This window comes from Phoxinus phoxinus (genome assembly GCF_949152265.1).
Source record: "Phoxinus phoxinus genome assembly, chromosome: 20".
NCBI classification, from domain to species: Eukaryota; Metazoa; Chordata; class Actinopteri; order Cypriniformes; family Leuciscidae; genus Phoxinus; species Phoxinus phoxinus.
In genome coordinates, this window is record NC_136895.1 from 752,365 (window position 1) to 768,917 (window position 16,553).

Genomic DNA, 16,553 nt, shown 5'->3' on the forward strand with positions numbered 1-16,553 from the left:
CTCTTTTTATTTACTTTTTTCAGAGGCTTTAATAGAACGACCCCGCATCCTTCACCTCTGCCATATCCGTTTGCTTTGCTGCTGAAAGGTTTACTCGTTCCATCAGAGGAGATCATTTTTGCCTTGGAGAGAGTCACAAAAAGGGTCGGCTCCAATATACAGGATACACCGCCACACAAGGCCATATCACAGTCTCCTGTTGAGTGAAATACAGATAACCACAATACTAATAGGGGGCAGCCTAATTGCTGATTTTTTAAAAATTAATTTAAAAGCAAAACATACATGAAACATCTAATGTATTTTGGCACAGTACTATATATTAGTACACATTCAATGTACAGTATTTGGACAACCTTCCAATAATGTGCAAATAAGTTGATCCACAGGGTTGACATACATATTTTTGAGGACTACCTTGTTTTATGGCTTGACAAGCTAAGTGAAGGGCAACGAGGGATGAGGAGCAGGCACAGTCAATGGACAGTGAGGGGCCCGTGAAGTTGAATATGTATGAGATGCGGTTGGCAGCTATGCTCATAGCGACACCTGTGCCATTGGTGTGGTCTATGTGTTTTGGATTAATCCTCACAGTTGCCAGCTCAAAGTCTCTGTTCATTAGGCCTGAAAAACAAGCAAACAAAAACATGTTAGATATGTTAGCTGGCGAAATGCTTTTTTTTTCATAGCCACTTACTGTATACCTATTACAGTGCAACCTGAGGTTAAGTGCCTTGATGCCCTGAACCGCAACGTAAAAAAAAAAAAAAATTATATAAATTATGATTTTTGACATATCAAAAATGATATAAATATTTAGAGATTAAAGTCGAAACATTACGAGAATACAGTCTACCGTAGAAGTTATTTTTTTAAAATAAGAAATGCGCTTGTGAAGTCGAACTGCCTCTGACATGGATCTAAACATAATAGTAGCTTTTTACTTTTATCTGGGCTTTCAACAAAAGGAAATTCTTCAGGTGCTAATCTACCAACATGGGATTACCATTTGTTTTAGGACGTTACAAAATATACTGCGCCGGAATAGACTTTAGAGGCGAAAACACTTTTCAGACTGGATGGAGGTAGCCAGCTTTAATCACGGATATCATGGGATCTGGCCAAATGATTGGATACAGAGTGATGCACTTAAAATGTATCCAGAAAGGATTTACGGTGAAGAGGGAGACGGTTTACTGTTAAGTGTTCTCGACCCAGATGGCGTAACCTATAGACAGTCAACGAGTCAACGTGCCACATAAAGTTTGGACCAGGATTGTGGTACCTTCTCAGTCGGAGTCTTTGTGCTCCGAGGGAGTTCGACTTCAAGAGCGCACGGAAGCCCTGAACCGCAACGTTAAAAAAAATCTGTAAAAAATGAAACAAATTACGAGAATAAAGTCGGATTTTTTTGTTTACGCTGCGGTTCAGGGCTTCCGTAGTTTAGACTCATTACAAAGAAAACACATTACAAAGTAAAATTATAGCTTCCGGCCAAACGCAGTCTACGTGTGTCTAAAGCGCAACTTAAGCAACTTGTGACGTCGGATGTAGCATAGTGCATCATGGAATAGCGTAAATATCAGCAGTATGTTGAAAATCTATGTGCTATTTAGCAACACATCTTAACCAGAGGTTGCTCTGCAGGTACTTCCCATGCAGTTGGAGCATATACTTTTTCACTGGGATTAAAAGACACCAAAATTTACTTTTTTATTTATCTTATATATTACCCAAAAATACTCCTGTTCGCGTTCCACTGGCCTTTTCCATTGGTATCCCAGCGTCCTCTAGGGCCCTGTAGGTGCACTGCAACAAAAGTTTGTGCTGAGGGTCCATGGTGATTGTTTCAGCATTAGTGATGCCAAAGAACTTGTGGTCAAACTCATTCAAGCTGCACAAAATAAAAGGTAAATTATGGGGTTATTACTTTTGGAGTTCAGATACTGCAAAGATAGTTCACCAAAAAAGGACAATTCCATCATCACTTATCCTCACATGATGTAATTCCAAACCTTTATGACTTATTTTCTTTAGCAGATCACAAAATATGAAATGTTGATACCCATCCCATCTCTTCACTACCCATTCTTCACAATTCCCTGACACAGCGAGGACACCAGATACCCTTTTATTTTAACATTTTATTTCCATGTTTTGGACATTTTATGTTTATTTAATTTAATAAATGCCTCTCCGAGGCTTGACACCACTCCCACTGTATCTGTCGTTTGCTGCTCCCGCCATATTATTGATCTAGCTATATTCTGTTGTTCTAAACAGAAATCTCATTTTTAGCTCTTACAGTCTAAGTACACATAACTAATGCCAATTTTTTAGGTAGAGCTCTAAAACTTAATTTGGCATGGCCCAATGCTCCACCTAACCTAATACATTTTGCATGTAAAATTCTTTAGAAACTTTTAGGATCTTTATTAGGGCCCAAGCCCTGAAAGGGCGCAAAGCCCTATTGTTCTTCTAAGGATTATTAGGGCCCAAGCCTTGAAAAGGCGAAGGCCCTATTGTTTTCCTTAGGATTATTAGGGCCCAAGCCCTGAAAGAGCGCAGAGCCCTATTGTTCTTCTAAAGATTATTTGTACTTCTTCTTCTTCTTCTTCTTTATTATAATTTTTTTTCAAGGTTTTTGCCACTTTTGGGGCCCTTAACGTGCTCAAAAACTCTTGAAACTTTGTACACGGGTCAGAACCCGCTGAAGCTGGGACCCGGGCGTGGCAGGGGGGCTCGCCAGCACCCCCTGGAATGGGATTCGAAAACATGTCCATATATCAAACACGATTGCATGTAATAATATGAAACTCTGTACACATATAAGTGCTCTAAGTTTTACGCCAGCCCAACAGGAAGTCGGCTATTATGGGTTTTATGGAAACGCATGTTCTGGCATTTGAAACACTTCTCCTAGAGAATTCATCCGATGACAACGAAACTCGGTCAGCATGAAGTCAAGACATGGAGGATGATAAATTGCCAGGGGATTTTTGATATCTCAAACGGTTTGGCCGTGGTGAGGAAACAAATTTATGGCGAATATTGGAAACAGGAAGTGTGTTATAACATCCTCATACATTAACTGATCTTGATGAAACTTCAGCAGTGTGTTCGTTGTAAGAGGCCGATCACATGGATGTGACTATTGTGAGTCAAAGTTATAGCGCCACCAACTGGCAGCAGGAAGTGTGTCACTTTCAAAATGCTTTGAATTCACCCTCTTATTTTTACCCGATTTGCTTCAAACTTCATATGTATAATGTAAACACACGGCAGATGTAGACCTGTGAAAGGATTATTGATATCTTAAATACTGTTGCCATGGCAACGCATCAAACTTTAATATTCTTTTTTGATGTTTTTGAGACTCTTAGCATGCTTGAAATTGCATGAAACTCGACAGACACTTTACATTTATTGTCTAATAGACATGTGCAACGTTTTCTTTTAGTCAAAAATGGGGTATTAGTTTTACCTACAGTAACAAAAATCGCTATGCATTTTGTTCTCCTCCAGCCGGACAACTTTCTAATTGACAGTCATTAGCTCCGACCAACAGGAAGTCAGATATTTTGGTTTGAATGTGGATTTTCTCCCCCACTCCCTCTCTCTCTCTGTGGGATGTGAGGGATTTAATGTTTGTTTTTCAAGGTTTCAGGGTCTTTTGGGTCCCTTAACGTGCTCAAAAACTCTTGAAACTTTGCACACGGGTCAGAACCCACGGCCATCAGGGCCGGGCTGAAGCTGGTACCCGGGCGTGGCAGGGGGGCTCAATAGCGCCCCCTTGAACGGGATACGAAAACTTGGTCCATATATCAAACACGCTTGCATGAATTAATATGAAACTCGGTACACTTATAGATCTCATCAGGACGAACAACTTTCCCTGGGTCAAGTTTTACGCCAGCCCAACAAGAAGTCGGCTATTATGGGTTGATTGGAGAACGCTTGCTCTGGAATTTGAAATACTCCTCCTAGGCAATTCATTCAATCGCCACGAAACTCGGTCAGCATGAAGTCAAGACATTGAGGATGCTAAATTGCGGACGGATTTTTGATATCTCGAACAGTTTGGCCGTGGCGAGGAAACAAATTTATGGCGAGAAAAGAGAAACACGAAGGGTTTACAACGTCTTTATACATTAACTGATTGTCACAGTGTCTGGTTTGTGTATTCCTGGTGTCCACTAGGTGTCCTCTTCCCCACGGTGTCATCCACATCCTCACTACATTTCCCATGATCCTGTCTGTCACTTAGTGTTCATTGTGTTCAGCTGTTTCTTGTCACCTCATTTAGCACTTGTGTATATATACCCTGTCAGTTTCAGTGTTTGTCACGGAGTCCTTGTATATTGTCCCCACACTTCCGTTCCTGTTGTTCGTGTTTGTCTTTTGTATTTGGATTGCCTTATTGGACTTTTGACCCTTTGCCTGGACTGTTGTGAGTACGGATTACCCTATTAATAAACTGCTATTGGATCTTACCTTTTCCCTTGTGTGTGTCATGACGGAAGGACTCCGTCAATGTCAAGATCCAGCAGTACGGGATTCCGTGTTCCCTCCCAGACTAATGGGAGGAAGGGTGCAACTTCGAGCGGGACTTCTCAAGTCAAGGAGGAGGCACCACGTATGAACATTTTTCAATGTTTCGCATTGTGGGCTCGGATGACTGAGGAAGCTTCACCGGCAAAGTCTCCTGCGGCCCTTTTCACCGGACCCAAGGACTCGTTTGAGGGAACCCGTCTGGCCAGATTTTCTGGGACCCGTGGAGGTCGTAGGGCAGGAGAGACTAGAGGTGAGCACAGACAGCAATCTCCATTGCGATCATTCTCTGACCATGGGCCGGTGATGTTCAGTCCCGAGCGTCCTTCCCCGCTGGTTTCGGTGGTTCCAGTTCCGGTGGTACCGAAACAGAGGAGGAGAAGGAAGACTTCCTCCGTGACTGCCCCGGTGGTCCCGAGTCCGGTGGTCCCGAGTCCGGTGGTCCCAGAGGTCGTTCCTGTGCAGCCCGCTGTCGTCCCAGAGGCCGTGCCCGTGCAGCCCGCTGTCATCCCCGTGCAGTCCGCTGTCATCCAGGAGGCCGTGCCCGTGCAGCCCGCTGTCGTCCCTGTGCAGTCCGCTGTCGTCCCGGAGGTCGTTCCCGTGCAGCCCGCTGTCGTCTCGGAACTGCCCACCATCAGTCCGGCCACAGCCAAGAGGGCGGTGTTCCTCTTTTACGCAGTAGCGGTTCTGCATGCATGGAGGAAGCACACGTCTGCCAAACCTGAGCTTCACGTCACGCCCGCCGAGCCTGAGCTTCACGTCACGCCCGCTGAGCCTGAGCTTCACGTCACGCCTGCCGAGCCTGAGCTTCACGTCACGCCCGCCGAGCCGAAGCTTCACGTCACGCCCGCCGAGCCTGAGCTTAACGTCACGCCCGCCGAGCCCGAGCTTCACGTCACCCCCGCCGAGCCCGAGCTTCACGTCACCCCCGCCGAGCCCGAGCTTCACGTCACCCCCGCCGAGCCTGAGCTTCACATCACGCCCGCCGAGCCTTTTCCTGAGCCGGTGCCCGTGTCTGTTCCTGAGCCGGTGGTGCCTGTTGCAGTTCCTGAGCCGGTGGCGCCTGTTGCAGTTCCTGAGCCGGTGGCGCCTGTTGCAGTTCCTGAGCCGGTGGCGTCTGTTGCAGTTCCTGAGCCGGTGGCGTCTGTTGCAGTTCCTGAGCCGGTGGCGTCTGTTGCAGTTCCTGAGCCGGTGGTGTCTGTTGCAGTTCCTGAGCCGGTGGTGTCTGTTGCAGTTCCTGAGCCGGTGGTGTCTGTTGCAGTTCCTGAGCCGGTGGTGTCTGTTCCAGTTCCTGAGCCAGGGTCTGTCTCTGTTCCAGTTCCTGAGCCAGGGTCTGTCTCTGTTCCGCCTTGGTCTTCACCGCCATGGCCGCCCGAGTGGTCGGCTTCACCCTGGTCGTCTCCGCCATGGCCGCCCGAGTGGTCGTCTTCACCCTGGTGTTCTCCGCCCTGGCCGCCAGATGGACTGTCGTCTCCGCCCTGGCCGCCAGATGGACTGTCGTCTCCGCCCTGGCCGCCAGATGGACTGTCGTCTCCGCCCTGGCCGCCCGATGGACTGTCTGCTTCGCCCTGGCCGCCCGATGGACTGTCTGCTTCGCCACGGCCGCCGGTTAAGTTGTCATCCCCTGTTCCTGTTCCCCTTCATGGTCCTGGCCCTCCGTCCCTCCCCCTGATTCTCCACCATTCCACCTCCCGCCTGGACTCTTGTTTTGTTTGTTTTTTATGGGTCTTGAAGCGTCTGGTAGCCGCTCCGTAGAGGGGGGGTTATGTCACAGTGTCTGGTTTGTGTATTCCTGGTGTCCACTAGATGTCCTCTTCCCCACGGTGTCATCCACATCCTCACTACATTTCCCATGATCCTGTCTGTCACTTAGTGTTCATTGTGTTCAGCTGTTTCTTGTCACCTCATTTAGCACTTGTGTATATATACCCTGTCAGTTTCAGTGTTTGTCACGGAGTCCTTGTATATTGTCCCCACACTTCCGTTCCTGTTGTTCGTGTTTGTCTTTTGTATTTGGATTGCCTTATTGGACTTTTGACCCTTTGCCTGGACTGTTGTGAGTACGGATTACCCTATTAATAAACTGCTATTGGATCTTACCTTTTCCCTTGTGTGTGTCGTGACACTGATCTTGATGAAACTTCAGCAGTGTGTTCGTGGTAAGAGGCCGATCACATGGATGTGACTATTGTGAGTATAAGTTATAGCGCCACCAACTGGCAGCAGGAAGTGTGTCACTTTCTAAATGCTTTTGACAAAAGTGTTAGCGTTAGTTTTTTCTACAGTAACAAAACTATATGTGACTATAGGAATATTTTCCCACCAGTTAATCAACGTGTGACACCGGAGGGGGCTTTTAAATCGCTAACTTGAAAGCGAAAGTAAAATAGGAATTCATTGAAAATGCTCGCTCTGCTCCACACCATTATCAGTGCCTATAAATGTAACAATGAACTAAAAAAACGTTCGCTCTGTTCTGCTCGTTCCTCGTCGTGGACGCACACAGTCATGAATTAAATTATTTAGAACAATAAGACACTATAGGGCTGTTACCCTGATCAAATTAAATATTTTACACTGAAAAACAACAATGAATTAAATAATCTTATGAGATTGTTTTAAATATAAGTTAATTAACTATCGTTGGAAAGAATGATACTTTTAAACATAACACTAAAGCGCCGTCAGGCGACCGTCTTAATGAGCGAGTCATTGATTCATTCGATCAAACGACTCATTTTGAGCAATATGCAGGTGGGCGTGAATGATCCAACAAGGTCATGAATAATGTCCTAATTCACACCTGAGAAGACAAAGACCTGCTAATGCTGCATACTAATGAGCCTTTCATTCAGGTGTCACTGAGCCACAAGAAAGAATGCAAAGACAACTCACACACACACACATATATATATATATACACACACACATACATATATATATATAACTACAGAATTGGTTCAGAGTTGGAAACATCTTGAAAAAAAGTGTATTTTTCCACAAACTGTGTATGCTTGCAAATTGTATAATATCCAAGGTAAACATTTCTAGTAATTGTGCAGTTAATTCTCATTCGTATTTTCAGAAAGTTTTGGATGTAGGCTATCCTCTCCCCAAATTTGTCACTAATAAAACACAAAAATAATTTAAAGAGAAGGCTTATATTGACCTTTTAAGATTTTGTTTGCACCTTGTAAATTAAGTTTTGATGTGGCAGTAAAAACTTTATAAATAATCTATCCAAAAAGAAATGTTGTCTTTCATATTTCGTCTGTAACATATCGTATTTTATACATTAGGGCATAAATGTTAATTTGCAGTTTAATATGTTGCTTATACAAAGACATTTTATTTCAACGTATTCAGTCGATTTTTACTCATCTCAGTAGGCAATATAGATAGTTTGCTAAAAGCTTAAAGGGTTAGTTCACCCAAAAATGAAAATAATGTCATTAATGACTCACCCTCATGTCGTTCTAAGCCCGTAAGACCTCCGTTCATCTTCGGAACACAGTTTAAGATATTTTAGATTTAGTCCGAGAGCTTTCTGTCCGTCCATTGAAACTGTATATACAGTATACTGTCCATGTCCATAAAGGTAATATAAACATCATCAAAGTAGTCCATGTGACATCAGTGGGTTAGTTAGAAGTTTTTGAAGCATCGAAAAATACTTTTTGGTCCAAAAATAACACAAAATAAGACTTTATTCAGCATTGTATTCTCTCCCGGGTCTGTTGTGAATCTGCGTTCAGGACTCCGCAGTGACGCTGCTGACGTAAGACGCTGATGACGTGTTATCTGGTGCGCCCGAGCTTCGTTTACAGTCTGAGGGAGACGCACGCTATATTCAAGCTATTCTACATTGTTTGCGTGGATATCATTTTTTTAATGGTGCGTAAATGTGCATGTCGCGGATGAGACACTTTTACAGCGTGCGTTTCAGTCTATAAATGAAGCTCGGGCGCACCAGATAACACGTCATCAGCGTAACTGTGAAGGATTGACAACAGACCCGGGAGAGAATACAATGCTGAATAAAGTCTTATTTTGTGTTATTTTTGGACCAAAAAGTATTTTCGATGCTTCAAAAACTTCTAACTAACCCACTGATGTCACATGGACTACTTTGATGATGTTTTTATTACCTTTATGGACATGGACAGTATACTGTATATACAGTTTCAATGGAGGGACAGAAAGCTCTCGGACTAAATCTAAAATATCTTAAACTGTGTTCCGAAGATGAACGGAGGTCTTACGGGCTTAGAACGACATGAGGCTGAGTCATTAATGACATTATTTAAATTTTTGGGTGAACTAACCCTTTAATTCATTCACACACAGACTAGTGTGTGAACAACAACAGCATGCATATGCGCCGTTCATTCATTCAAACACAGAAACGCGATTCAAATTTAAACAGTCTTTTGCGGTTTACAGACACCATTTCATATCGCGATTAGAACAAAGCACTCACTGATGATCTGCAGCTGGATCCGTTGTTAGGCTACTCCAGCACGTTTGATGTAAAATTTCCAGGATTATCACGATATTATTATTCCTCACAGCGAGTGTGTTTTCCAGCTGTTGTGGGCGTTGACTGGTTTGCATGTGTTGCTTCAGAAATTCGTTTGAATAGCGGCGCGCTGTCGATGGGCGTGTCACATTAGCAGAGTAATGAGCTGGCAGAACGATAATGAGAACGGCTGATCTCTCGCTCTTTTTATATAGATTACATAAACAGAGAATATTTGTTTTAGTTTTGAATTATATAATTTAAAAATACACACTTAAATGATTATAGAGATATATAGCTCATGTCTGAGTGAATAGTATTCGCTGAGTTTTGTTTGAGTTTAGAGACCTGCTTCAGAAAAAAAGTTCACGGAGACGGAGAGGCAGAAAGCACTCCCTGTTTACTTCATTTTACAAAAGCACAATGTTTTATTTCGATTGTAAGTGGACACATAAAAAAGTAGACATTTAACAGCTTATTTTTTCATATTTCTTAAGTCTGTATGACCAAAACTGACGGAGTATTTTTGGTCTATTTTGCTGCTATGTAAAAAAACCCCGAGCACCCGCGCGTTTGCCGACCCGAGGGTTAATAAATGTTGTAGTATGGTTCATTGTTAATTTGTTAATTACAACATTTACTAATACATTTTAAATTGTATTAGACAGTAAACAGTAAACATGTATATTGCTTAATGCATATAGTTCATGAAAGCTAGCTAATACATCCCTGTTAACAAATGGGACTTGCAAAGTGTTACCTAGTTGCCTGTTGCTTTCAGAATACAGTTCAAGATTTTATTATTTGTTTTTAAATCTTTAAATGGATTAGCACTGTCTTATTTAGCAGATTTGCTGACTATGCACACCCCAGTCAGAGCACTTAGGTCAAATGACCAGCGACTTCTAAACTGTCCTAGATCTAGACTGAGAACCAGAGGAGACAGCGCATTTTCTGTTGCAGGACCTAAGCTATGGAATGCTCTTCCCCTTAATATTAAGGAAGCTAGCTCTATTGAGTCATTTAAATCGCTTTTAAAAACTCATCTTTTTGATAAATCTTTTAATACGATACGAGCTGTGACGCTGTGATGTTTGATTGTAATAATGTTTACATGTGTTTTTAACTATTACTGTTATTATTGGGACATCTTGCCTATGTACTTTTCTTTGATTAATTAGTATGTTTTATGTTTGGTAGGAATTTCTGTACAGCACTTTGTGGCAGTAATGACTGCTTGGAAATGTGCTTTATTATTAAATTTGACCTTGACCTATGAAATGTAGTCATGTTTCTAGGTTATAGCTAAAGAAACCTGTAATATTTTAATGTTTAAATAATTTTCTGTAGAATTCATTCTGTAGAACTTTTCATCTTAATATATTAATTATATATTTATTTCATTTAGCACATTTCAGTTCAGCACTGTTTAATTGGAGTGTTATGTTTGTTTTTAATACAGTATCAATTTTAAAAATATCGGTTGATTAATCGGTAATCAGAACTTACAGTCAAACCTAGTTATCGGTATCAGTAAAATCCAATCGGTCGACCTCTAATGCGCACACTGCAGTTTCCCGCTGTTTGTGCACACTATTCTCCTACATTGCTTCTTTTATGTGTTTTAAACAGCAAACTTAATATTTATCTGTTTCAGGATATTTTCATCTGATTAGGAGGCGACGAGCACATGAACCATTATGCTTATTTTATCAATCAGTAAAACGCCCCTTCCCGGTACACTTGCGACACTCACATTTCAAAGGAAATGCGCTGATTTGAGATTTGAAATCGCATGTCATTCACGCTACTTACTGTCGACCATTTCGTATCAGAACATGTGAACTGCTCCATGCCAGCGTGCTCCACGACGTTCGCTCAAATCACGCTCCAACATGAAATTTCTATGCACTGTACAGTTTACAGGGAACTACACTGCGACCAAAATGGTCGCATATGCGACCTTTTGAAATGCCATTGCGACCCTAATTTTTAATGGGTCGCAAATGTATCACTGATTATTTTTGTTCCTACCTTATTATGTTTTAGGCAATATGTTATGATTTACTATGAGCATTTATTAAAACAGAAATGTGTATTTTAAGAACACGTTTTATAACGTGCTCTGAGCATTCAACACAAAGTTGGCTTCAGCCCCGCGACTTAAAGTAATCGGGTTGATGTGCGCGTTTATATGGCACACGTTTCCCGCTGTTCGCGCATAACCATTCTCCTCTATTGGCTCTTTATTTGTTTTAAACGGCAGACGTAATATTAATCCGTCTCTGGTCATGATTTGGAGACATTGAGCATTGAACCGTTTTGCCGTGCTGCTTATATTTATCACGCAGTAAAAATGCCCCTCCTCGCGGCCAAAACCAGTCGTCTGTGGATGAGAATCCAAAACAATTAGTGGGACGTTGTCCTGCTTCACTTCACAGGCGCTGAGTGAAATGAGAATTTTAGAATGACGGGACACTCATTTATGACACTTTATTCAACAGGAAGAACAGCTCGTTCCGCGCGTCTTACGTCAATGTACATGCGCAGTCCTTTCAGTTTCGGTTTTCAATCCGATCAAGTTTTGACATGTTCTCTCGATCGCATTACAAAAGGAATAAACAAACCCTTTCAATCCGATCGAAATTGCATTCGGATCGAGCTCAATCCGATTGATTAAGGTGTTTACATGAAGATTTTTTTAGTCCGATTGAGCCGTCAATCCGATAAGTGTCCACGTAAACGCAGCTTCATGTAAATTGAAGCTTCTCAATGACAGTATGAAGCACGCGAAATGTATAGACATGTACATATCCCGTGACGCAGCAGCACTCCCTACTGCATTTCGGCTTCAAGCAAACCAAGAAAGTGAGGAATCTGAATGGATAATTAGGCTAAGTTCAATGTAGCTTATAATATAGCCTTATTTGTGGCTTATTATATTTCACTTAATTGTGAAGTAGACATGCATTTTTTTTATTATCTTTAATACTGAATAGTCAATAGCTGCTGAAAATCTATTATTATTTTATGGATTATATTTATTTTATTTTAAGAGTTCAGGAGTCTGCCCATCTGTGCCAACCATAGCATGTTGAAATCCAAAAGAAATTAATTTTGCACATTATTGTGTACTGTATTTTCTATTGCAGTAAATCTAACCCAACCAATGTTAAAGAAAACAAGGCGGCATGTGGTTTAAAAGATGGAAAGTAAAATAAAAAGCACATCTGTATGCAATACAGTTTCATTATTGTTCATTATTATCCAGAGCGGCTTACTATAAATAATTTGTGCAACCAAATCATGTTTTGCACCAGTAACTGAAAAAGTTAGTAGCGCAAGTGCCACCAGTGGAAAAGGTTAGTGTAGTTCCCTGGTTTATCATTTTGCATAGATGGCCTCAGCACATTATTACCATATATGAATAGTGCTCTGCGCGTGAGTGTGATCATATTAATGATAATTAGCTTCATACTTGGGAGACCCCTCCTTGAACTGCCACCTTAACGTGGTGGAGGGGTTTGAGTACCCGAATGACCCTAGGAGCTATGTTGTCCGGGGCTATATGCCCCTGGTAGGGTCTCCCAAGGCAAACAGGTCCTAGGTGACGGGTCAGACTAAGAGCGGTTCACACACCCCCTTATGATGAACAACAAATCGAGGACCGTGACGTCGCCCGGTATGGCGCAGCCGGGGCCCCACCCTGGAGCCAGGCCCGGGCTCGTATGCGAGCGCCTGGTGGCCGGGCCTCCCCCCACGGGGTCCGGCCGGGCTCAGCCCGAAGGAGCGACGTGGGGCCGCCTTCCCGTGGGCTCACCACCTGCAGGAGGGGCCATAAGGGGCCGGTGCTGAGAGGATCGGGCGGCAGTCGAAGGCGGGGGCCTCGACAACCCGATCCCTGGACACGGAAACTAGCTCTAGGGACGTGGAACGTCACCTCGCTGGCGGGGAAGGAGCCTGAGGTTGTGCGTGAGGTTGAGAGGTTCCAACTAGAGATAGTTGGTATCACCTCTACGCACGGCTTAGGCTCTGGAACCACACTCCTTGATAGAGGATGGACTCTTCACCACTCTGGAGTTGCCCATGGTGAGAGGCGGCGGGCTGGTGTGGGTTTGCTTATAGCCCCCCAGCTCAGCCCCCATGTGTTGGAGTTTACCCCGGTGAACGAGAGGGTCGTTTCCCTGCGCCTACGGGTCGGGGATAGGTCTCTCACTGTTGTGTGTGCCTACGGGCCAAACGGCAGTGCAGAGTACCCGGCCTTCTTGGAGTCTCTGGGAGGGGTGCTAGAAAGTGCTCCGACTGGAGACTCCGTCGTTCTACTGGGGGACTTCAATGCTCACGTGGGCAACGACAGTGTAACCTGGAGGGGCGTGATTGGGAGGAACGGCCCCCCTGATCTGAACCCGAGCGGTGTTCAGTTATTGGACTTCTGTGCTAGTTACAGTTTGTCCATAACGAACACCATGTTCAAGCATAAGGGTGTCCATCAGTACACGTGGCACCAGGACACCCTAGGCCGTAGGTCGATGATCGACTTTGTGGTCGTTTCATCTGACCTGCGGCCGTATGTCTTGGACACTCGGGTAAAGAGAGGGGCGGAGCTGTCAACTGATCACCACCTGGTGGTGAGTTGGATCCGATGGCGGAAGAGGAAGCTGGACAGACTCGGCAGACCCAAGCGTACTGTAAGGGTCTGCTGGGAACGTTTGGCCGAGTCTCCTGTCAGAGAGATCTTCAACTCCCACCTCCGGCGGAGCTTCGACCGGATCCCGAGGGAGGCTGGAGATATTGAGTCCGAGTGGACCATGTTCTCCACCTCCATTGTCGAAGCGGCCACTCGGAGCTGTGGCCGTAAGGTCTCCGGTGCCTGTCGAGGCGGCAATCCCCGAACCCGGTGGTGGACACCGGAAGTAAGGGATGCCGTCAAGCTGAAGAAGGAGTCCTATCGGGCCTGGTTGGCTTGTGGGACTCCTGAGGCAGCTGACGGGTACCGGCAGGCCAAGCGAACTGCAGCCCGGGTGGTTGTGGAGGCAAAAACTCGGGCCTGGGAGGAGTTTGGAGAGGCCATGGAAAATGACTATCGGCTGGCCTCGAAGAGATTCTGGCAAACCGTCCGGCGACTCAGGAGAGGGAAGCAGTGCCCCGCCAACGCTGTTTACAGTGGAGGTGGGCAGCTGTTGACCTCAACTGGGGATGTCGTCGGACGGTGGAAGGAATACTTCGAGGATCTCCTCAATCCCGCCGTCACGTCTTCCATTGAGGAAGCAGAGGCTGAGGGCTCAGAGGTTGACTCGTCCATCTCCCAAGCTGAAGTCACCGAGGTAGTCAAGAAACTCCTCGGTGGCAAGGCACCGGGGGTGGATGAGATCCGCCCTGAGTACCTCAAGTCTCTGGATGTTGCGGGGCTGTCTTGGCTGACACGCCTCTGCAGCATCGCGTGGCGGTCGGGGACAGTACCTCTGGGATGGCAGACTGGGGTGGTGGTCCCTCTTTTTAAGAAGGGGGACCGGAGAGTGTGTTCCAACTACAGGGGGATCACACTTCTCAGCCTCCCCGGGAAAGTCTATGCTAGGGTACTGGAGAGGAGATTACGGCCGATAGTAGAACCTCGGATTCAGGAGGAACAGTGCGGTTTTCGTCCCAGCCGTGGAACACTGGACCAGCTCTATACCCTCTACAGGGTGCTGGAGGGTTCATGGGAGTTTGCCCAACCAATCCACATGTGCTTTGTGGATTTGGAGAAGGCATTCGACTGTGTCCCTCGAGGCGGCCTGTGGAGGGTGCTCCGGGAGTATGGGGTCCGAGGTCCTTTGCTAAGGGCTGTCCGGTCCCTATACGACCGGAGCAGGAGCTTGGTTCGCATTGCCGGCAGTAAGTCAGACTTGTTCCCGGTGCATGTTGGACTTCGGCAGGGCTGCCCTTTGTCGCCGGTTCTGTTCATAATATTTATGGACAGAATTTCTAGGCGCAGCCAGGGGCCGGAGGGTGTCAGGTTCGGGGACCACACGATTTCGTCTCTGCTCTTTGCGGATGATGTTGTCGTGTTGGCCCCTACAGACCAGGACCTTCAGCATGCACTGGGACGGTTTGCAGCCGAGTGTGAAGCGGCTGGGATGAGAATCAGCACCTCCAAATCCGAGGCCATGGTCCTCAGTCGGAAAAGGGTGGCTTGCTCACTTCAGGTTGGTGGAGAGTTCCTGCCTCAAGTGGAGGAGTTTAAGTATCTTGGGGTCTTGTTCACGAGTGAGGGAAGGATGGAACGGGAGATTGACAGACGGATCGGTGCAGCTGCTGCAGTAATGCGGTCGTTGTACCGGTCTGTCGTGGTGAAGAAAGAGCTGAGCCGCAAGGCGAAGCTCTCGATTTACCGGTCAATCTACGTTCCTACTCTCACCTATGGTCATGAGCTTTGGGTCATGACCGAAAGAACAAGATCCCGGATACAAGCGGCCGAAATGAGCTTTCTCCGTAGAGTGGCTGGGCGATCCCTTAGAGATAGGGTGAGGAGCTCGGTCACTCGGGAGGAGCTCAGAGTAGAGCCGCTGCTCCTCCACATCGAGAGGGGTCAGCTGAGGTGGCTCGGGCATCTGTTCCGGATGCCTCCTGAACGCCTTCCTGGGAAGGTGTTCCGGGCACGTCCCACCGGGAGGAGACCCCGAGGAAGACCTAGGACACGCTGGAGAGACTATGTCTCCCGGCTGGCCTGGGAACGCCTCGGTGTCCCCCCGGAAGAGCTGGAGGAAGTGTCTAGGGAGAGGGAAGTCTGGGTGTCTCTGCTTAGACTGCTGCCCCCGCGACCCGGCCCCGGATAAGCGGAAGAAGATGGATGGATAGCTGAGCCAGGAGAAACTGTGCATCTCTTTAGTTTCATACAGAATACATTGCGGAAGAATATTTGTTTTAAATGTTTATATTATATTTATTTATTGTACTGTATAAAGTGGTTTAAATAAACGTGGCGTGGTGACTTGACTGGAGAGCTGAATTGCAGAGCTGGCCTGGTGCAAACATATCCATATCGATATGATTAGATCAGACGCTTTCTTACTATTTTACATATGACTATCTCATATTTGTTGTGGGTTTTTTTATTGAGCGAAAAGCGCACTTCACATAGGCTATTCATCTAAACAGTGCTCTAAGCAGTGTGGATGCGTCGGGATGTTCATTAACAGTATGGGTCACCATATGCCCAGTTTCAACCCTCACAATACTCAATTTTTGTTCTTAATTTTCCATTTGATATACTAACTTAACCTCAGGTTCAGGTTCAGATTTATTGATATAGCCCATTTCATACACAGAACGGTAGTCCAATGTGCTTTACATCATCATAACAAAGTTAACAATATAGTTAAAACAAGTAAAAAAATACAAGAACAAATTAAGTCAGTTATAACGAAAAGGCATCAGAGAAAAGTTTAGTTTTTAGTCTAGATTTAAAAATGGAAATAGTAGGAGAGGTCTTAATGTCTATGGG

The 16,553-nt window shown here is 45.2% G+C and overlaps 1 protein-coding gene across 1 annotated transcript in view; it reads right to left on the bottom strand.

The window, feature by feature from the left end:
* The window catches only part of LOC306987681 (phthioceranic/hydroxyphthioceranic acid synthase-like), a 48,955-nt gene that overhangs the window by 6,561 nt on the left and 25,841 nt on the right, over window positions 1–16,553 (bottom strand). Inside the window, exons 4-6 of the mRNA XM_079592172.1 lie at window positions 1,734–1,894; window positions 418–624; window positions 15–196 (exon numbers count right to left, since the gene is read on the bottom strand). Of these exons, the coding sequence (XP_079448298.1) occupies window positions 15–196; window positions 418–624; window positions 1,734–1,894 (550 nt within the window). The remainder of the gene's footprint in view (window positions 1–14; window positions 197–417; window positions 625–1,733; window positions 1,895–16,553) is intronic.